A 22,472-nucleotide genomic window follows, 5' to 3' on the forward strand; every position below is an offset into this window, starting at 1 on the left:
TTTTTTCTTATAGATTTTTTAATACTTTTTTTGCATCAGTATGCAAATGAGGGAAATACACTTCATTATTTGCAGTGAGAAATGGGGGGAATAAAAATGTATACATATTTGTAGTTTTTAAAAAATAAATGGTAAACATGAGCATTTTTTGACAAAAATTATGAAAAATTAAGCATTAATTTACTTGACATTTTATAAAATTAATATTTATTTTTATGTATTATTTTGGTACATTTTCTTACCAATGAATGCAGAAAGGTTTTCTGTAATATTTTCATCTATAAATATTATATAATAAATATAAAATTAATCGTTTTTTGTTGTCTTAAAAACGTCTTCTCACAAACACTATGTTTCATAACGTGAGCACATTTTTATAATTATCATTAAATATCGTGAATATTTGTTTTTGGGAGTTCCTAGTCTGGCCTGTCACCTTGACAACATTGGCCCAATGACAGCGCACACGCGAACTAGGCCAGCCAATCACAGGCATCCGGCAAAGCTGCATGTCATTTCTGCCCCGCTTGCAACCTGCGCTGTGTTTTTGTTTGTCTGTCTGCACACCAGCGAAGAAATCACAGAGTCTGCTGCTGCTAGCGCGGAACGAAAACCCAGGAACTCTCTTTTCTCTCACTTTCCGCCCATGAGGACTCCGGTAACCGCAGAGGACGCACGGAGCAGGACCGAAAGGGAGCACGGCCGGGGCAGTGGAGTCAGGTGCTGCTGCTGGATGAGAGTCTGACTAGGCATTTTCTCCCCGGTGACAGCGACAATCTCAGCGGCGCATCTTCCCGGATAGGCGCTCCTCCTCCCCTCCCCTCCCTTCTCCTCTCCTCTCCTCTCCTGCAGCTCACTGACCATGGCTCTGGTGACACTGCAGCGCTCTCCCACCCCCAGTGCAGCATCGTCGGCTAGCACGACCAACAGCAGTGCGGGGGAGGTGAGTGGAAATGCCGGGGGGCTGGGTCTTTGTGTGTGTGAGGGGGAAGACGCCAAGAATGCGCCCACGGGAGTGTGTAAAACATAGGTTGGGTGGCGTTTGCGTTTGATATCCTGCAGGAAAGGGTTAACCTGGTTTCCGTCATAGTGCGTGTGTCCAAATGTGTGCGCTTGTGTGCTGCAAACTTGATATATTGTTACAACAGGGAGTTGTTTGTGGCTACTGTGGCAGGGGATTTGTAAACAAAAATCCTGCAGAGGGGGAGGGGACGGAGGGGGGCTGTCGGATTTAGCTGTCAAGACACAAAGTGCTCGTTTTGCTGCTGCACAAACATTCGCAGGTCTCGGTGTTGCCGAGGTTTTTATTTGCGAGTCGTGCGGTCACCAATTTGGGAAGGAGGTCCTTAAATGTGGGGAGAGCGAGCCAAGTGTTTTTGCGAACTTCTAGAAATTTCAGAATAGCTCAGATCCATAACTGCACCGTGAAAATGCGCTTGGCCTTCACCGAGACGTCAAATCCCGCGCAGCACCACGCAGACAAACCGATAAGCTCCGTGCTCCTTGTTTCCAAGTTACATAGCAGGAAGAAGGGTTGTTGGTTCTAGTCGGGTTGCGTGGAGAAGTGATGCTGACTTAGTGGAGTTGGAGGCATTAAACCTCCACCTGTGAAAGCAGGGGCGTCGGTTAGAGATGGAGCACTGTTGGACGTTTTTATCCACGTGAAATCCTAACATCTGTGCTCGTGCGCCACTTTCTGGGTTTTCAGGAAAGTGGATTATGCGCTCAGAAGTAGGCTGAGGCACAAAAATAAGCAGTGACAAGCCTTGCTTTGAAGATAGGTGGGTGCTTCATCTCACCATCACTATTCTGCTAGAGTCAGCCGGCAGGAAGGAGAAGTGTGTGTGTGTGTGTGTGTGTGTGTGTGATGTCTGAATTAGTTTTTCGTTTTTTATTCCTGAAATTTGAAGGTGTCCTAAGGATTGAGCTGTCAGCTCTTTGCAACTTCATAACAGATTAGTTCACCAGGCTGCAGAGAGATGGCCAGCAGGTGGCGCAGGCATTCTTTCGTCCATCTCTGCAAGGTCCTTGAGACGTTCAACTTATTTAAGAGCAACTGCAGCCAAAAATTCAGAAATTTCGAACAAAAAATGTAAAATCCTCTCAGTTGTAGTTGTGTGATATGTTTAGCAGGATACTCAAGCGTGTGGTCCATGTGTGTTTGGTGCCTGCATTTCTATTAATGTGAAGCACTCTTAACTTTATCCTTGTTATGAAATAGTTCTGTTCCTTTCCCACTGTTCCACTGTTCATGATCATCACAGTTTTTATTTTTTTTAGTATAAATATATTGTATGCTGTTTCAGATTCGCTCTTTTTACTTGTCTTTCAGGATTTCGGAAGCGATGATGAGAGGAAAAATAATCAGAGGTAAGACACTTTTTTTTAGGTTTTTTTTAACATATTTGAAGCTCTCTAGAGACGACATTTATAGCAGAATACAAAAGTATTGCGTTTCTTATAGTGGTCTTGTTTTCTGAACAACAATGCATATCATACTGTTGTTATAATGAGATCTGAAATTGTAATATAGCACATAATTTTCTTTGTTTTTGGACCAATTAAAGGAGAATCGGGCTCAGGATAGTTCACTTCAGATGCATTTGCACTACGTGAAATAGAGTACATACAAGGCAGCAAACCTGACACTGACTTAACAGCTGTAATGATGGAAGTCAGCATCTCAGCTTTGTCCCAGGAAGCTGACAGGATAAAGAGTGGCTAACGTTCAGCTTCATGATGTACTTGCATTCGTACATTCACCTCCACTGCCTGAAACAAGCTGCTCTAGCACCTCTCCCTTTAAGGTCACCTTGTCCTTAAGCCAGCTTTTTTCCTATTGGCTCCCTCTCACAAACAGAAGGTATGAAGTGGGTGGATAGGGTTTCTGTGTACAAGCCAGGCTATTTGTCTGATATGGCCATATAAGGAAGTCCCGTTTGACATCATAAAGAGCCAGGAGTGTTTACTTGCATATACGCTGACCTTTGGTGACATTTAGCATGAGCAGCCTCCACCATGGCGATTATATTACTGTAAAAGATGTAAGGAGAAGCATTATAGGTGCACTTTAGTCACATGTGAAATACTTTGTATGCCTGTTTTGAAAAATATTTTAGAGATCAAAATTGGACTGCACAGAAACGCAGGAAGTAAACAGGTCTGATCGGAATTTGGGTATGTTTAGTGTATCTTTAGTTTTTTTTAATAGGTGCCTGCTGAATTTGACTATTTCTGCCAAATGCTTCTGTGCAATAGATAATATACTAGATGTCAGGAAGGGTTTGTCGGTATGGATAGTAAACATAAAAAAAAACATGTATACTTTCAAAAAAGAGAGTGAAAAAGGAAGGTTTTAAAAGATGAATGATAATTATTGTATTTAATAGTATTTTCATCAGGCCTGCAGTGGGAATATCTGCAGTAAGCGCAATGCAAAAGCGTTCCTGAAGATGAATTAATAAAAAGAGGGAGGAAAGAATTCCCACATGCCATGCATACTCAGCGTGTGACATATGACCTTACTGAATAATTTGTTAACAAGCTGAAAATCCTTTTTTCTACATATTTCAATTGTATATCACAGATTTTCCATCCATCATGGCGAACTATTTAAACACAAAAAAGTATCACTGCAGCGGCAAGATGATGCAGTAATGCATGAATACATTAGTGGCAAAATGAATGCATCTAATAGTTTTTTTGTGTGTGTCTTTAATGGAAACGATTTAAATAAAAGTAAATAAACTGAACCAGGAAAATTAATGCTATTAAATTTTATACATTAATGACTTTATTTGATTTTTTTTCCCCGGTGGCCTGTGAGGCATAATGAGTCACATATTTATGTTTGATTTTTGGCCCCGGTTTCTCAGAGCTGTCAAGGAGAAAAATCTGCTGGACGAACAGTTGATTTAACTTGACAAGGCTTTAAAAAATGTTTCTCGCACTCCGTTGCATAACAGAGCGCATAAACCGCTGTCCCCGCTCAGTCACGAGGCTTTTCTTTAATCAACTTGACGTCACAAAAATCATGACATGTGTCAGCAAAGCTTTGGCACAGACTGCCTTTGTGCTCGTGCGTGTGGGTTTGTCAGAGTTGAAACGGTCGTATCATGCTTTGAGCTTCTCCGCGGTTCGCAGATTCATCAGCGTGTAGTCTTAATTTAGAATTCTGCGTGTCAAACTTGAGACTGACGCCAAGTAACAACCCCCCCCCCACCCCCGTGCGCCCTCCCCTCCCTGGAATGAATGATGGTATTGTGGCCGGGCGTTGCATACGGAGAGCCGATTGCTGAATCACGAACTGTGAAAGAGGAGACGGGGGAGCCAAATCTGAACGGAACCCGGCGGCACAGATCCGGAGGTTTCAGGGTTTGGGATGGAAAGAAAGCTGAAAGGGGAAGAGAGGAAGGACAGGCAGGTTCAACCCAAACACGCTGTGCAGAGGTAGATGTTAATAAGAGGGAGGGGGAGTGGGGCGTTTTGACTGAGAGAAGATGCTTCTGGTCATAAAATCCTCAAATAAAGACATGCTCACCGTGCTGCCTCACTTTGTGGAGAAAGCTACTTGGACTCGGACGGAGATCTGCCGCATGTAAGTCTTCACAGCAGCACAAACAAGATCATTCTGTATACTAGATCCGTATTAGCAACAATCTGCAAACAGTGGCAGTATAGAATATGTGACCTCTTTTACTTTAAAGTCATGAAAACATTTGTAGGAGAAGCAAGCGGCTTTAAAATCTACATCCTAAGTCTTATTCTGATGGTTGAGAATTGGGTTTTTCTTCGTGCTCAGTCCTTTACCCGGTCACGGTGTGAATTTGTTCAGGGATTCTGTTTTTTTTTTTTGCTAAATCCTCCGTGACTTCGTCTCATTCGTCTTCTACATACAGTTGAAGAGGATTAATGATAGCACGTTGCAGTGGAGCTGAAACAAAAGGCCTTGTGATGGCCCCACTCAGTCATACCAGGCTTTGTGTGTTTTTGGTCAAGAGAGGAATGAGACCGTGGTCGAACAAAGCTACACACTGTTCTGTGTGAGAAAATACGCTGAAGCTCTCCTCCTGCTTAGTGCAGCCTTCATAACAAAGTCATGACCCAGGAGTACTTCATTCAGCACAGGTGGGCCGAGCAGAGGAAGTCTGAACGTTTGAGTGCATGTAGATAGCTGAGTGTGTGTGTGTATGTGTGAGGTGCATAAAGGTCAACAAACCCAATCAAGTGGAGTCTGGTCACCATTACTGTTAAAACTAAGGGCTGTTAAATGTGCTGGATCAGGACTCTGCTGACTTTCAGTCCCAGATGAGCCATCCGTCCTGCTCAGTGATCCAAACAGGACTAAATAAGAGAAGTACCTGCTCACGCTGTGTGCTGTGTCCCGACAGGCCTTTCATACGTTACTGGTGTGTGACTTCAGCTTAAATTTGGCCAAATGTGCAACACAATGGAGTATCTGCACTCACCTGTTTACAGGAGGTACAGCAGGTCAGTCAGTTAAAGCCAAATCATTGGGGTTTTGTTTAGTAAACAGAATCACTTTGGACTTCAGGATTTTGTAATGAAATGAGGACCGTAAGGACATCATTTCAGAGTACAGGATATTGTATAGAGCAAAAAAAGAAGTCTTTTCAGAATAATGGCTCATTGTGTGCACAGTTAGGGTTGAATTTTATGAAGTTTTATTTTTCAGCTTTAACAATTTTAGTTTAACAACCTTATCACCAAACGTTTACATTTATGTTTATATTTTGAAAGTACGCTGACAATTTTTGACATTGTCTTTTCTGATTTATAACTGCTATTTGTTATTCTTACTAAGACAAAGTTTAAAGTGTGTTTTCAAGCTGAACTGCATCGGTTTAAATCAGCTGATGGCGCCGAAGTAATGTCAGAGCTGAATTTTAGAAAATGTTTTCTTGTTTGTTTGTTTTCATTTGATTCTAAAGGCTGTTGGTTTAGTTTAGTTACATCTGCCAGTGAGGCTATGTGATTGTTTGAGGTTGTCAGTCTGTTGTTAGCAAGATTGAAACAGAGGTGGAGTTTGGCCCGGTGTGAGGGGGAATTAACTTTTGGGGTTGGTGTGTTTGCTGCTGTGAATTCAGGAAATTTTGAAAGGATTCTTTTACCATTGTAGACAAAGCCAAAAAAAAACCTTAATTTACGCCATTTTGGACAAAGGTACTGGTCCAGCTGCTCGAACACCGTAGCCCATGCGATGAAGCTCCTGGCGCAGCACGTTTCTGTGCTGATGTTAATGCCCGAGGAGATTTTGAGTCAGCAGACTTTCATGCATCAGGACTCAGTGACCCTGCTCTTCAAGGGTTTGTGGTCTGCCACTTCATTGGCTGAGTTGCTCAACTTACAGTCAGTAGTGGATTAAAAAGAATCCACAAACTGACTTGTTGCAACAGCGGCATCGTGTTACAGTAACACGCTGGAATTCAGTGACCTCTTTAGAACAACCTTTTCTTTTACAAATGTTTGTAAAGGCAGACTGCATGGTTCGCCTGAAGATTTGTTTATATAATACATCTTCACAAATGCATATCAGAGTAAAATATGAGAAACTGTCAGATATCATTTTGTAGTTCTCCAGAAAATAACTGAGTTATCCAAATCGTGACGTCCTTCTGGATCCAGGGTGGGAATTTATGCACACTGTGGAGGGAATTCTCTTCTTCTGCTCTTATTTTGCTGTTTGAATTCACTTTCTTCACTTCGTGATTAAATCCTTCATGATAAAATACTGGAGGAGATGCCATTTTCTTTTTCTATTTCAGTCCATAATAATAATAATAATAATAATAATAATAATAATAATAATAAAGACTGAGAATGGAGTTAAAGTACAACAGATGTGATGTTTTTCAAGGAAGTGAGATTATTTAAACTTATTGCAGCTCAACAGATTTTCCACGAGGCAGTCCGTTCTTTGTGACTTTTAGCTTGGCATACGTGAGCTGGTTAGCTGTGAGCGCTACCATGCAGCCCAACTTGCTGCCATTTGATGAAAGTTCAGTATTTCTTGTGGTTGGATTTTAGGGTATAGAATGACAAATTTGGCTGCTTATGGCCAAAGTGTAGTTGTGTCCAGGCATCAGCATCACTGAATTCCTTTTGCACATCTACTTTTCAGCCTCAGCGAGAGCTTCTTCATGGTCAAAGGAGCCGCCCTCTTCCTCCAGCAAGGTGGCAGCACGCAAGGACCAAAGACCCCGACCCACCACAAACATGCAGGTGGGAACAGAGTCACGCAAAAACACACAAAGCTTTGTGTTTTTTCTCTTTTACCTATGTTCACTGCACAAACAAGACCCCAGACAAAAGCAAATGTGTATTTGCCGAGTCTTTTCTCCGTGTTTGTGGGTTTCGTTTGTGTTTAGTCTGAAGCATCACATAATTCGGTCTGACCCGAAGAGCCCTGCAGTTCAACGGCAGGCTTACATAGACTGTTTCATACAAGAGCACTCAGAGGGCACAACTCCCCCATAAGGCCAAGCGTTATGCTAAAACGTTGATGTTTTTATGATGACGCCAGCATTGTTACTATGGAAATCTAGTGCAGTATATTAATCTTTTTGTGTCATATAATGTTGTATGGAAAAACAACCTTATATTGTTTTAAAGAAAAAACAAAGTAAGTACTGATGTCCCCCAATAAAAAATGAAAGTTTGGTTCAATGGAAAATGAAGCTTTTTCCCAATTCGTGTGGCCCTGACCTTTGACCTATGAACTGCTGCAAGTTCAAAGGTCAGGGCCTTTGACATTTTTCTTGGTCAAAGGCCCTAAAAATGTATTATTTTTATTATCTTTGATTGGAGCAGAATAGGCTGAAACGTTTGGCCTTTATAAACTGTAAAAACTTCAGACTTTAAGCTATAATAATGCGGTTGTCACTGAACCACTTGCTAAACTTTATGGCGTTGTTGTAATGTTGTAGGGTGTGGTATTGAAAATATAAAAGCGGCATTGTACAGCTCTCTGCATGCTCTTTCATGAGATATATTACTCAATACAGTTCCTTTGATAGTTTTTGGGTGGGCGCCACTTTAGCTCAGTGGATGAGCGTGTCCACATGCGGCATGACCAGAGTGTTTTCTCCCTCTCTTTCTCCCCAGTTTTCTGTCTTCACATTGCTATACTATCTAAAAGAGGCAAAAAAAATAGCCTTTAAGGATGATAACATTTGACTGGGCACTAACAATAAGGTTGAGGGGAAATGCTTAGCCAGCCTAGGTACTCATGTCCCCCAAACTGTAGAATATTGTTGTGAAATTTGAAGACGATCCATAAAAACAATCGTGGGTGGCATAAAGTTTTTACTGATTTTCACATTTGGGGTGACCTTTACCTGCTTTAACCAAAGTTAAATCAGCTGTTGTTGGCATCTGCCATCACACAGAATTAGAAAATGATATCTTGAAAACTGTGGATGCTAGACTGCTAACAAACAGACTGACAGACAGACAAGCAAACAGTCGATTACAAACTCCGTCCCTTTCCCTTGATCGGGGAAGAACGATCAAGTCTCAAACTGTGTGCTTGTGCTCATTTCCAGCTTCACCGTTTAATTATTAGACTCACCTAATAATGTCTGCATGCTCCATAGTTCAAAACAATCCTTTATGTAATTTATGTTTAAAATCTTTGGAAATGTGTTTAAAAACGGTTGAAATATGAACCTAACAGACTGAAACTGGTTGCCATTCAGCTCTATCAGTGACTGCCATTCGTGCTTGTCTCTCTGCCAGTCTCTTTCACTAACACTCTTTGTTTTTTTGTGTGTGTGTCTATAAAATTGTGGGCAAGGGCAGGAAAGGTCAAGTCAGTTTGTAAAAACCTCTGCTAAATATTTACTTCAGCACAGCTGGGAGGTTAAACGATTTGGATTTATCTTCATTGTGAGAAATGTGCAAAATTTTCCTCCCACTGAAGAAAACAATAGAAAAAGCTGAATGGTCAGTTTGTAGTTGACCTTCGGAAAGTCCAGAAATCACGTCTCTAAAGCTCATGTCTGATTAAAGTGTATATTATCTATATTGTTAGTGCGATCTTCAGTATGTCTGTCAGCTGATTATTGTTAGTTTCAGTTGTTATATTTTATGCAAATAAACATACAGAAGCATGAAATCCACTTCTTTGCCATGGTAACCAAGCAAAATCCTGTCCATATCAGACGACAACACTGTGACGCTGACCTTCAGCCAGTCTGGCATGCAAAACGCAGTTTAATCAGTTCCCACGTGAGGAAAAATGTGAATTATGTTAAAGGCATTGTTGTTGAATCATTTCACAGTCTCAGTGTTTCACTTTCAGGTGATTTGCCTCAACATCTGCAGGTCATGTTTAAGATTCTCCGGTCTGAAGATCGCATTAAGCTGGTCAGTACAAACATGTTGCCATGTGTTGCTTTGTTTTTGTTGCTGGAAGCATTCATTTCATTTATTTGATTCAGCAAAGATGAAATCAGAGACTTAAAAGTAAAGACCTGCTCCACTAGTTAACTGAGTGTTTTTATAGTAATGTGCAAAAGTCTTGAGCCCAATAACCTGTCTTTATATTTAGCTTCAAAAGTTCTCCAGGCTTTCTGAAGGTCTTTCAAGGGTTATCTTTGGACACTGGCTGCTTTTCCATTCACTTTTAGTCCAGTCATTACACCTGATCATTTTCAGAGAAATCTTTTATAGAAAGTACATAATATGTTCCAATTTGTTTAGAATCTATGCATCTATGAAAAATGTCATGGATAACACAGTTTGACAGGCTTAAATTTGTATGTTTGTGTTAACAAGGTGATTCCCACAGAGCTATTAGCCAAAAACTTGTAGTGTCATGTACTGTTCACTACTGCCTCATTACAAATGGTCTCAGTGGTGGCTGTCAAGAAGCTATTCTTAAGGAAGAGAAACGGTAAAGAACTGGCGTGTAGATCATTGTTGTGATGGCAGATCCATCCATCCATCCATGAAACAAAAAATAATAGAAGAGCAGGAATAGGCCAAACACCTGGGATTGCAAACATATGTAAAAACACAGATGTTGTTCCTGAGCTTGCAAAAAAGTTTCGTTTTTGAAAAGAGCTGGGGTTTTTACCCAATCAAATCTGCAGAATAAATCCAGAATGTGGCCACATTTTATTGTTATCCAGCAGTACTGCTGTAGAGTACAGACGCAGTGTTTTGCAGTCTCTCCTTTTGTCGTGCAGGCTGTGCGGTTAGAAAGCAGCTGGACAGATCGAGTGCGCTATATGGTGGTTATCTACACCACTGGCCACCAAGATACAGAGGAAAACGTCGTCCTGGGAATGGACTTTACAGATAAGGACAGGTAATTAGTCTCTCTGCACGTGCACATTTTACCTGTTTTAATGAGATTTGTTAACCTCATGTTGTTGTGATCTACAGTAAGAATTGCTCTATTGGGATGGTGCTGCCGCTGTGGAGCGATACCAACATACATTTAGATGGAGATGGGTAAGTTTCACTTTGCCACATGCAGAGAACAAAAACACTAATGGATGTTTTCATTCTGATCACTTCAAAATGTGAGACAATGGTTCGAGCCTATTCTTTAGGCTTTAGCGCCCACCAGTGGCAGTGGAGGGAGTTACACAGATATTTTTTTTCCCCTCTGTGTGATAACAGTTCTTGCTGACCTGTTAACATTGTCCCTGCCTCTGTAAGCTGGAGGAATGTTCCACTGTTTGGTGTCCTGAATAGACCCCATGGACGAGCCCTGTCCAGTCTGTGTTTACATCCCCCTCATTACTCTTCACCTCAGTCCAAACTAATCTCCTTCTCCGGCTTTTCTTCTTCTTCACTAGAGGCTTCAGTGTGAGCACAGCAGGGCGGTCACATGTCTTCAAGCCTGTGTCTGTGCAGGCCATGTGGTAAGTTCTTCATGTCTGTCTAGAAGTGGGGTTGTGTTAATACGCCGATACCCAACATTTTTGCCAAAGTGATTGGGAATTGAATTTAAAATCAGTTAAAAATGTGTACATTTGTTTGTGTTAACTTGGAGGATACGGTCCGTGTCTTTGTGCGAGTTGTGAAGGTCTGTTACAGTTGTGCTCAGACATTTACATACACTCATCACAGGCATGGATGTCATGGGAATTTTGGGACTTTTAAGGATTTCTTGGAAATTAGGTGCACACATATCAACAAATATCAAATATAAGCAATGAAGAACTTCAAAGAACTCTGTGAAGATCTAAGAAGGAAAATTGTGAATTTACACAAGTCTGTTGAAGCCATTGTTAAACATCTGCAGATTTTAGGATCATTAGTTCAAACAACTGTACATAAGTACAAGTTATTCAGATGTGGCATTGCTTTGCCGCAGTGTAGAAGAAGACCCAAACTGTCAGATGAGAGGAAATTGATTAGGATGTTCAGGAACAACCCAGGAACCATCAAACCTCAATCTTGCCATGAACACTGCAGCTGTCAACCATGGTGGTGGCAGCATCGTGTTCTGGTCTGCCAGTGCTACTGTTATGTTGCACAGTGTGGATGAAATAATGGAGGAGGAGGACTACCTCCCAATTCCTCAACTTCATTCAAGGTTTAATCAACTTCAATCTTGAATCAGCAGCTAGACATTTGAAACTTAGACACAGTTAGTTAGGTGTTATAACAGGATAATGATTCAAAACACAGCTCAAAACTGGTTTTGGAATGAAGAAAGCAGCGGATTACGCTTAAAACCGACCAATTTAAATGAACCAATTCTTGTACGTCTTGATGGTCAAATATTCACTCAGAATTATGTCAGAAGCTTTTTGATGGCTACCAAAATCTTCTGGATACATCTTGTTTAGATACTTTACCTTTTATATATTTGAGTCTGTTTTCCACTGATGACACTCCTACCACACTCTGTGTATGTGAGCGTTCACATGCCACCTTCTGGTCAGCTGACAAAATTACCAATAATGTGCAGGTTTCCCTTCTGTTCAATGGCGAGATCTTTAGCAGTTAAAAGTTTGCATCATGTTCCTGCAGGTCAGCCCTGCAGGTCCTCCATAAGGCATGCGAGGTGTCCCGCCGGTTCAACTACTTCCCAGGGGGCATTGCTCTCACATGGATGGCCTTCTACGAGAGCTGCATCACCTCCGAGCAAAGCTGCATCAATGAGTGGAATGCTATGACCGACCTGGAGAGCACCCGGTCTGATTCTCCCACCATGTTCGTCGACCAGTGAGTACCCAGCATAGCAACTCACCTCATGCAATGAAGGAAAAACGGGCACATCTTTTAAGTCATGCAGTACTAATTAATTATCCTGTATTTTTCAAAGAAGATTTAAACAGACCTCATGCAGCCAAACAGATCATAGATCAAACATGCCTGCGCCGTGTGTCTTTAGTCTGAAATTTATATGCTTTGGACAAGAGCTGCTGTTCTTCTGTTTCTGGCCTTTGTCTTCATCAGTGGGAAACACTGTTATGCAAATTTTCATTCAGACCACAGCACTGATGCATTGACTCATTATGTGCAGGCCAACTGAGCGAGAGAGAACTGAATGTGCCATTAAAGCCAAACTACGCAACATCATGATGTTTCAAGACTTGGAAAACATCACCTCAAAGGAGGTACGTGCCGAATCAGTATTTGTCATTCAACGGGCAAGGAATGGTCTAAATTTTATTTTATTTTCACGTTTTAGGAAAGAATACACTAATTAAAGATTCAAATTAGCTGTCTATAAAAGTTTAAGTGTGTTTTCCTCAATAACTAGTCACTGCCGATCTTTGTTTTTATGCATTCAGGCAAAAGGCCTTATTTTAATCTCTTCAGCACAAAACAAGTTTTTTGTTTGTTTTTTTGCATTTTTGCTAAATAAAAATTAAAAAACTATTTTCCCAGAGCAGGCAGCACCACATGTTTTATTTGTCAGATTTTTACACTTTTACACTTTTTACACTAAGGGATTTGCCTCCTGGGATGAACCAGGGACCTTTTGTTTGTAGAACCTTTACAATATTAAATAAAGGTACCAATGCTTAACCTGTGGTTGGTAATGCATTTGGAAACCATGTTTTTAAGAAAGTGGGGGTTCATGTTAATTCCTCATCCTCAGATCCGTAACGAGCTGGAGCAGCATATGAACTGTAACCTCAAAGAATACAAGGAGTTTATAGACAACGAGATGCTTTTGATCCTGGGTCAGATGGACAAGGCTACACTTATCTTTGACCATGTCTATTTGGTGAGTTGTTTGCATCTTGTAGTATAATTTAGAATTCTGTATACCCGCCCTCCACACTGATAGCCAAATACTCTTTCACTGTGGTATATAGTTGGTTTAAATACAGTTATTCTGTGTAAGTTTCGGCCTTTCTTCCTCTCTAGGGCTCTGAGTGGAACGCTTCCAACCTGGAAGAGCTACGTGAGTGTGGGTGAGCTGAGAGCTTAACACTAACCAAAGAATCTAACCTATTTTTCTTGGTTTAATCCCACTTGTCTAATTCTCATTTATGTGTCTCTTGTTATTCCTATAGACATATAATTGAAAAGTCTGTTAAAATCAGAGCAAATTTAAGTGCTTGACTTAACTTTGTGCTTGAAGTTAAGTATGAAAATATGCAGAGCTTTAGTAATAACCATAGATTGCATATAGATTATGAATATTGGCGTCATGCATTACTTAATGTAGTTTGGATTTGAGCTTTGTGGCCATGGCTGTCTTGGTGTTTAAAGACCAAACATCACAAGTGAGGCCAGGATCTGGCTGAGAAACTGAAGGAGAGTTCTCTTGTGGTAGAGATCTGTCAGTCACAAGGGTGCTATACCCTACAGCTTACTGTTATTTCTCTACATTGCACCACAATTTACACAATTAACATGTTGTATTCAGTAAGAATTTAGACCCATCAGGAAAGTGTTTACTGATATCATACATTAACAGAGTAAAAGACCTCCCTTGTAGCCCATAGAAAATACAGCATGACTACTTTTTGCAACCAGAGGAGGCACCTCCTGCTGGCCAATAGCAAGTAATGCAGGTTTATAGCATTTGTATCTGACCTGAAGGCTACATCCAGTTTTTATATCCAGTCTATATGAACAATATGGTTCATGCTCAAACACCACATAGAAAAATAACTGCTCAAAGAAGAAAGTGCAAGAAGAAGAAAGAGAGAAGCTGCATGACTTTGGACACACGAAAGACTTTTTCTAAGTAGAATGGAGCCTTTTTGTCAAATCTAATCTTTGCTATTTGTCACAGCAAATCAAGACCTGGTTGTGGGTGAGCTCTTTCAGGACTCACTGATCTTTTTTGTTTTGTTTTTTCCTACTATGATAAAGGTCTGTGGGCAGAGGAGTAAATATTAACATGATGGGTTTTTTTGCAGAGTGGGTTTTATTCTGAACGTTACCAGAGAGATCGACAACTTTTTCCCAGGCTTGTTTTCTTACCACAATGTCCGAGTGTACGACGAGGACGCCACTGACCTGCTGGCCCACTGGAATGACACTTACAACTTTATCGTCAAAGCCAAGTGAGAGCAAAACAAACCAGTCATCTTGGGGGTGGGAGGGGGCTTGCTACTGTTGTCTAGATTCATAAAATGGGGTGAGAGTGATTTTTCTTTTCTCTTGATCCAATAGGAAGAATAATTCCAAGTGCCTGGTGCACTGTAAGATGGGGGTGAGCCGGTCTGCCTCTACTGTTATTGCCTATGCAATGAAGGAGTATGGCTGGTCTCTGGAGAAAGCCTACAACTTTGTCAAGCAGAAACGGAGTATAGCTCAGCCAAACGCCGGCTTCATGAGACAGCTGGCAGAGTATGAGGGAATTCTAGATGCCAGGTAAGCAGGTCTATGCTTTCACTAAGGTTTGCACTTTGCAGAGCCAACAGATGGAACCACTGTGTTTCATGAAGCTAATTAAGAGATTATAACTCTGTGTGGTTTTAGTTATTCTAGTCACATTTAAAGCCTAATTCACCTTTGCAGCAAACAGCGTCACAACAAGCTATGGAGGCCTGGAGCAGATGAGGAGGGATCGGATGATTTGCAAGCCTCAGGCCATTGTGCCGGTGGAGGGGAAACACTCAGAGAAGAGGAAGCCTGGGGAGGCTGCGGGGCATCTCCCTGTAGGGGTATGGGTCTGGAGATGGAACCTCTAGACTCTCTTAACTATAATTATTACTTTAGACGTTTGTCAGACTCCGCACTTGACAGTGAGCCTTCCACTCCAGTTCGGGGACCCCCTCTGCTCGGTATGGAAAGAGTTTTTATTGAGATTGAAGATGTAGAGAGAGATGCCCTGCTGGAGGACGAGGGTTTCCCCATGGCCCATTTAGCCCTGCCTGGTGAGGGCACCGCAGCCCAGACCTGTGGACGCCTTGATCCCCTCGAGGACATGAGGCTGAGGCTCGAGTTCAGTACTTTGGAAGAAGAGGATGAAGAAGAAGCTAAGAAAGAGGAAGCTGAGATGGCAGCTTTGGCTCAAATGCCTGGAAATTCAGAGGGGAAGAAAATGGGGGAGGAGGATGAGAGGAGCGAGGAAAGCCGGTTAGGGTTAGCCAACCTGAACACCAACAACAGTAACCGCCTAGCAGCCAAGCGCAGCTGTCCTGCAGCTTTTGATGTGAGTTTTAAAAAAAAAAACATTTTTAGTTGAAAGATAAAGTCTTTAAGTTGCAATTTTAAACATCTATTTGTCGTAGAGGTAAATGTTGTAAAGTGAACATATTTAGTTTTCATGTGACTGACCATATGCTGCATTTTGTTCAATTTTTCTCCATTTAGGACAGTGGTAGCACAGGAAACCCTTTAAAAGTGAAGCCCTCCTATCAGTCCTGTAAGGACTGCATGCGTCTACCGCAAGGGCGGCGCTGTGACCGTCCAACAGGAGGCCGTCCCCACCGCCTTAACCCTTCCCGCCACTGCACTGTCCCTTCCATATGCATAGATCCGCCTGGAACGAATTTTGCTTCCACATCGAGTCTGCAGTCTCTTTCCAGCCCTGCAGTTGTACCACCTAACTTGATCCAGCCCTCTACTCAACTGTACCGCTGTTCCACCTGTGCCCCTGACGTCACAGCTGTTCCCCTAACCAACCACCAGAAACTGGCCTCACCCATGAACTGTGAGGAGGCGCCTCCTGACCGCAGCTCAGTGGAAACGGAGGACATGGATGAACCGCAGGGTGAACAAGTGTTAAGGGAGTGTACTGACGCCATCAGTGACGCTGAAGATTTAAAATTACAACCTGGTGGAGCAGTAGAGCTCCCGCAGCTGCAAATGCCAGGACTGGGGATAGAATTTGGTCTGGAACTGATGCGACAGAGGGCAGAGCAGCTTGAGAAGCTGCCAAGCATGGCCATGGAGGCCAGCTCTCAGTAGGACACCTGCCTTAACACGGTGGCTCAAGCAAAGATGAGATGGGGGGGGATGAGAAGTGGCTTGCCACTGTCTCAGTCTCTTTAATGGCTTTGAGAAGTTAAAACCTGCTGCTGTGGTACCACGAACAAAGCACTGTGCTGATCTCCACTCTAATGTCTCGGCTCCATTTAAACAAGCTGCAGAAGCTCAGTGCATTGACAGAGAGAGCTCCGTCGTAGACTTCCGGCATTGAGATCCAGATGAGGCCGATTGCTTTCACTATGTGCTTAAGGCCTGGATGCTTCAGATCGAGCCAGGGTGGAAGACTTTCCCGTGTGTTTGAGGCCGCCGTGGGCTATTCGAACTGCCTTTCTCACCACACGTGCAGGATCATCCCCTTTTCCCACTCCCCAGCCGAGACGAGCATTACGCCGCCATGTTGCCATCAGAAGACAAGTTTCAGTGCAGCAGTGGCAGTTCGTAACATCTAGTTGTGGTTCCTTTATGACTCCTCAGAGTGCTTTATTTAAATGTCGATGAAAAGAAAAATACAGAAGTAGCACGCTTCTGTCAGTGTACTCTGTTTCCAGTATTCATGGAGGAGCTCAATAAGTAATTATAGCTGAGCCACTGTTTCCTCATATTACTACAGATAACTGAACCATCACTGAGCTTAACTTATATTTTACCTGCTGCAGCTGCTTTTGCATCGTGAGAGAACATTTCATGTGAAAGCATACTAGTTTATATGAAAGAAAAAAAAGTGGATGTGACCGTAGCCTTTTTAATGCCTCTTTGTGAAGCACCGTACCTCGGGCCAGGAGCGTCTCAGACTGTTTTTGGTCAAAGACTGTTTTGTTCTTTCTGCTCAGCGGCTACTTCACCCTGACCTCCTCCAATAAAGTTAATCTAATCATGTACTGAAAGCGCTTAGTTTAGTCCACGCATGACTTTGCAGTATTACATAACATATCTCCAACACATTTACACACAAATGTATCGAACAACAACAAACTTCTACTTGAGTTTTTTAGCATTTGATTTTCTAATAATTGGTTACATTGTAAGTAACAACAAAAAAAGGTGCATTCGTTTTTCAAGTGGATGTTGAATTGATTCAGCCTAACCTGATCAATCATCTTATGCATAAGAGAATGACAGAAGATTGAAAGGCATTTAGACCCCGAGCAACAACCAGATCATTTCTGATGTAACCAAAGCTGTAACATGCACGGACACTCGGATTGCATCCACAGATATTTTTAAATTCACACAAATCACATATACAGTAGATTATGCAGTTGAGCACAACTCTAGTATCCATTCACACCATGCACAGTCATATTTCTGATCTATTTCAGTACATTAACCCTAAATAATTTGAAGCAAACGAAAACAGACCAGGAAATCCAAAATATATATTTTTTAATCTCTTGAAAGTTTAAGGGATTAGTTGCGTTTGTTCGCCGTGTCAAGTGGAGCCCATCCCTGTGTAATGTATAACTTATTTGCTCTAATGATAACATTTGATCCACGTGTCAACTGGTTATGCTGTAAAAATTTGTTCATAATATACTGTGAAATGGAAAAAAGTAACTCCAGTCACTCTTATATGAAAATCAGATGATATTTATAACTTATTGTACTGGATTTCCTTTATTTTAAATGCAGAGAAGGTAATCTATGACATCAAGATGATTGCAAAGCTTAGCACATGCAGGTTTACACACATGAGTCCCAGGCAGTTATTTCAGAACTTTTTCTCATTTTTTTATTTATACTTTCTTTCTTTCTTTTTTTGTTCTTTTTTTTTTTACAGTGTCGCATAGCCTAAGGCTTCTTCTGGTTTTTTTTTTTTAAAGCTGTTTCCTAAGTGGTGTGCCACAAATCCAAAGTTGCTGTGCCACAAGGTTTATTCTCTGTAAAATTCTCTGTTTGATTGCTCTTGTGTCGATTCCCTTACTGGCGCGCTGGGTGTGCTGCTAAAGGATGCCTGTTTGTCTGCAGAGAAAGCGTGTGCACGATGTATTACTGTGTTTAGCACTTAAGAAAAATGAAAACTGTGCAAAGAACGAATGCAAATCATTTGGTTATCTTCAACTGTGCATTTATTCTTTATTTTTGTGGAAATTTGGTTTGTTTTTAATTCGATAAGTATGAACAACAGTGCAACCTCTGTTCCTTTTTCTCCCCGGACTAACTGAATCAGAGGGAGCTGCAGGTTTGCTCCACTAATTAGATTAAAATATTTTGGTGCTCAATTTAAGCTGGTCTTTTCCTTCACATGGCCATTTGAGTGTTACGTAACACAAGATGATTGAAAGAGCTTGCAACTGAACAACTTCAAACTGAAAAGAGTTTGAATTCAGAAATTGTAACAAGTGATGAACTTGCAAAGGTTTGTGAAAGACAGATTAAGGAAATATTATATGGAGCTAAAAAAACTGGTATGCTTTAATGTAAGTATGAAGCTATAGCCATTATCCAGTTAGCTTAGGTTAGTGTGATGACTGGAAGCAGAAACTAAGTTTATGGGTCTCTGTGTAATCCACCAATTTATTTCACTACTTGACATATTATCTTACTTAAAAAATGTGAAAAATCTTCTTTTTTTGTTTGTTTTTGTTGTTTTTAGTTTTCATGCTACGCTAACTAGCTTCTGACTATACCAATCAAATGCCAAGGTGGTGTTGATTTTGTCGAAGTAAGCATACTTTATCAAATTTCAAACTCTTTCTTTAATGTATTAAAGGTGGGATTCCACGTTAAGCCAGTTTTTAGCATTTTAAAGCTCTTGGCACATGGACCTGATTAAGGTTGACAAAATTCCTGCATCCCTGCACCACAGCACTATGTTTGGCTGGTTTTGTCCCTTTTTTTCTATTTAAGTGCCTTAACCTCAGCCTTAGCTCTAACATAAAGCATCACAGGCTTTGCAAATTTTCTGTGAGTGTGTTGATGGTCTGGCTTTTTGTACATTACTTAACCTCACTCCCAATAATAACCATTACCCTTTGCAATGTATAACTTAGCACATATTATAATGTATGCAAACACACTCGGGCTCATTTACAGCAGCATCTTCTCCCTCAACGCACTTGGTGGACTTCCATTTATTAATAGCCTCCAATAATGATGTAATTGTTTGATATTGTTGAGACTTGTGGTACATTGTATTGGTTCAATAGCTGAAGAACCTTATTTGCTGGAATGAGAACTATCATTTACATTAAACTGTTAGATAGGATGAATTTATCTTTGAAATTTACCAGTCTGTACATATTTTTCTCTACAATTTGCTATTTGAGTATATTAGCTTGCAGACATGGTCAATATTTAAGAAGAAAGTATTAAAAATGCTACTGTGTATTGATAAGTACTCATAATTAAGTTCTCGTGTTTGTACCACGCAAAATATTTTATATAATCTCTAATTTAGGCAGTTTTCAGGCTCTATGGAAAATGGCTGTGTTTGTTTTATTGCATTAGTCCCAGGCATCAGGCCTCAAAATGACAATCCCACTGAAGAGCCAAGCACTGAGGACGTTAAAAACACATTGTAATGTAGGGAGGGGGGGTTATTTGAGGTATTTGAGTGTATTTATAGAGCACAAGTCAGCCCCAAAGCACGTGAGCTTGAGTGGAAGATGTAAATAAGTAAAAACCTCCCTGAGAGTAAGATTTTGTTACGTTTGATGCTTTTTGTTAACTTTTGTGTACTGTACATTGCCAATGTTCATGTGTATGCACTTTTTTTACATTTTGTTAATATGTTGTCCAGTCTAATGTTTATCATGGAAATAAACTATTTCCTCTGCATTATCTGTGTAATCAGTTGGATTTGGCATGCATCCAGTGTAGACAACACACACTAGACTAAAGAACAACTCAGTTTAAAATTTTAGCAATGCGTGTCATCATTTGTGTAAACATATAGACTCAACAGCCACTTTGTTAGTTACATCCTTTCAGCTGCTTGTTAACACAAATATAATCAGCCAGTCACATGGCAGCAACTCTGCATATTTAGGTGTGAAGACATGCTTACGATTACCTGTTGCAGTTCAAACCAAGTATGAGAATAGTGGAAAAAAGGTGATTTAAGTGACTTTGGATGTGGCATGCTAGTTAGTGCCAGACAGGCTCGTCTGAATGTTTCAGAAACTGCTGATCTACTGGGATTTTCCCACATAATCATCTCCAGTGTTTACAGAGAATGGTCTGGGGGGGGAAAAAGAAAATATCCAGTGAGCAGCAGTTCTCTGGGAAAATGGAGTCTTGATTTCTGCTGTAACATTTGAGTGATAGGGTGAGAATTAGGTGTAAACAAGATGAAAGCATGGATCCATCCTGCCTTGTATTAATGATTCAGGTGGCTGTTGGTGGTGTAATGGTGTAGGGGATCATTTCTTGGCACTATTTGTACTCCTTACTATCAATTGAGTATCATTTAAGCACCATAGACTACCTGAGTATTGTTCCTGACCATTTCCATCCTTTTATGACATCTTCTGATGGCTGCTTCTAACAGGATAGCACACCCTGTCGCAGAGCTTAAATCATCTCATACTGGTTTCTTGTACAAATGGCTTCCACACCTTTGGGTGTGGTGGAACAGGAGGTCTCATCTATGATCTGCAGCATCTGCGCTATCATGTCAACATGGACCAAAATCTCTGAGGAATGTTTCCAACATCTTGTTGATTCTTTGCAATGAAAAAATAAGTCTGTTTTGATGGGAGTTCAACCTGGTACTAGTAAGGTGTACCTATAGTGGAAAAAAAAAAAAATTTTTTTCTTTAGATGCAGTCTAGTTATGTTGGTACGTTACTACTAAAGAGAATGTAAGGGAAATGAAGCAAATCTGACCAGCAAATCTTCTGGTCTTGTCTTTCTCTTTTAGTCAAATGGACAGAGCAGAAAGCACCCTTATTGAATTAGTCAAATGAAGACGGTGTGACATCACAGGGCAGGTGACTGCTGGAGGAGCAAAAAGTCCAAAGTCCTACGGGCATGCGAAGCATCTGTTTGAAACATCACCCTCAGTAAGTAGCTTCCTCTTTCCATCTGCTTTCTGTAAACATTTTTAGTGTTTTCATGTCAGTGGTGCTTAGATAACATTCAAAACTATGGACAGTTAATTACTCGAGGGGAATTCAGAATAGTTTCAGAAAGTATTCATTAACAGTAAAGACTACAATAGAAAGCTAGTAGAAAAATGTATGTAACTGCCTCAAGACATTTAACAACATAAGAATTTTCATTCAAGCTTTGAAAAGCTCCATTGCTGTATCACCATCTACTATCATTAGATGTTTAATATGGATATGTAATTATATAATTACATATGTATGGTAGATGTTTAATGAAAATGTTTTTCAAGTTTAAGAAACACCTTATTGGAGCGTTTAGTTTATTTAAATCCATCATGCCACCTTTAAAATTGAAGGCCATTTACCTTTTTATGACCAGCCGTACAGAAAGCTATGGAAATTTTACTGTCAGACTAGATAATGCATCTGAATATCATCCCGTTGTACTGACAGTCTGAATTTGAATTTGAGCTTGTTACTTTGTGAGTTAACACTCTAAAGGAACAGTAATGTAGTTTTAACTGGAAAAACAAAGCCTATGCAGAGACCAGGCTAATAGTTTGGGTGCTCCAAGTCACAAGTCTCTTATAAACCGTGTGCCTACTATTGAAAGCATGACAGACACATGAATGGGAAATGAAGAGGGGGTGGGGGTTTAAAAGTCAGTGTCACAGATGCCTCCGCCGGCTGCCCTTGTAACACAGCCATCCCAAAATAACACTTTAACACTTTAGATACAGTAAAGCTGCAAGTCGAGCTGTTTTTAGCCGCATAACAGATAACCAGAGCTGGAGAAATAACGATGAATGATGAATTACATCCTACCTTCCCATCAGACACTCACAGTATTATTAAGAGCATTATTTATTTAGTTTTAGACACGTATTTAAACATATTTTTGGATGAACCACCTTCCTATCACTTTAGCATCACTTTATTTAACAGAATAATATATTTTTACATTCAAACAAACATAATTTTTTTTTAATTGGTAAAGATTCGACACAATCTTTATCTTATGTGAAGGGAGCTAAA

General features: G+C 40.8%; 1 protein-coding gene across 2 annotated transcripts; it reads left to right on the top strand.

Annotated features, from left to right (window-relative positions):
• Nucleotides 1–473: 473 nt before the first annotated feature.
• On the top strand, nt 474–18,121 carry ssh1b (slingshot protein phosphatase 1b). 2 transcript variants are annotated; one of them, XM_005735218.1, is made up of 15 exons: nt 474–943; nt 2,333–2,370; nt 7,142–7,242; nt 9,323–9,387; nt 10,212–10,333; nt 10,411–10,479; nt 10,830–10,895; nt 12,013–12,207; nt 12,509–12,602; nt 13,091–13,219; nt 13,363–13,409; nt 14,367–14,513; nt 14,623–14,823; nt 14,971–15,607; nt 15,769–18,121. In XM_005735218.1, the coding sequence occupies exons 1-15, from the start codon at nt 863–865 to the stop codon at nt 16,363–16,365; spliced, it is 2,589 nt and encodes an 862-aa protein (XP_005735275.1). In that variant the 5' UTR covers nt 474–862; the 3' UTR covers nt 16,366–18,121. The 2 variants fall into 2 exon arrangements, with proteins under 2 accessions (XP_005735275.1, XP_005735276.1); XM_005735219.1 differs by lacking the exons at nt 474–943; nt 2,333–2,370 and adding an exon at nt 4,479–4,597.
• The last annotated feature ends 4,351 nt before the right edge of the window (nt 18,122–22,472 follow it).

The sequence above is a fragment of the Pundamilia nyererei genome, unplaced genomic scaffold, assembly GCF_000239375.1.
Source record: "Pundamilia nyererei isolate P.nyererei 1_Seehausen unplaced genomic scaffold, PunNye1.0 scaffold00063, whole genome shotgun sequence".
Classification (NCBI taxonomy): domain Eukaryota; kingdom Metazoa; phylum Chordata; class Actinopteri; order Cichliformes; family Cichlidae; genus Pundamilia; species Pundamilia nyererei.

Excerpts from the sequence above, each read along its gene's own strand:
- ssh1b (XM_005735218.1), top strand. The coding sequence starts at position 863 with ATGGCTCTGGTGACACTGCAGCGCTCTCCCACCCCCAGTGCAGCATCG. Across the intron at positions 7,243-9,322 it reads GACCCACCACAAACATGCAG|GTGATTTGCCTCAACATCTG; the intron begins GTGGGAACAGAG and ends TTTCACTTTCAG. Across the intron at positions 14,824-14,970 it reads GAGGGAATTCTAGATGCCAG|CAAACAGCGTCACAACAAGC; the intron begins GTAAGCAGGTCT and ends TCACCTTTGCAG.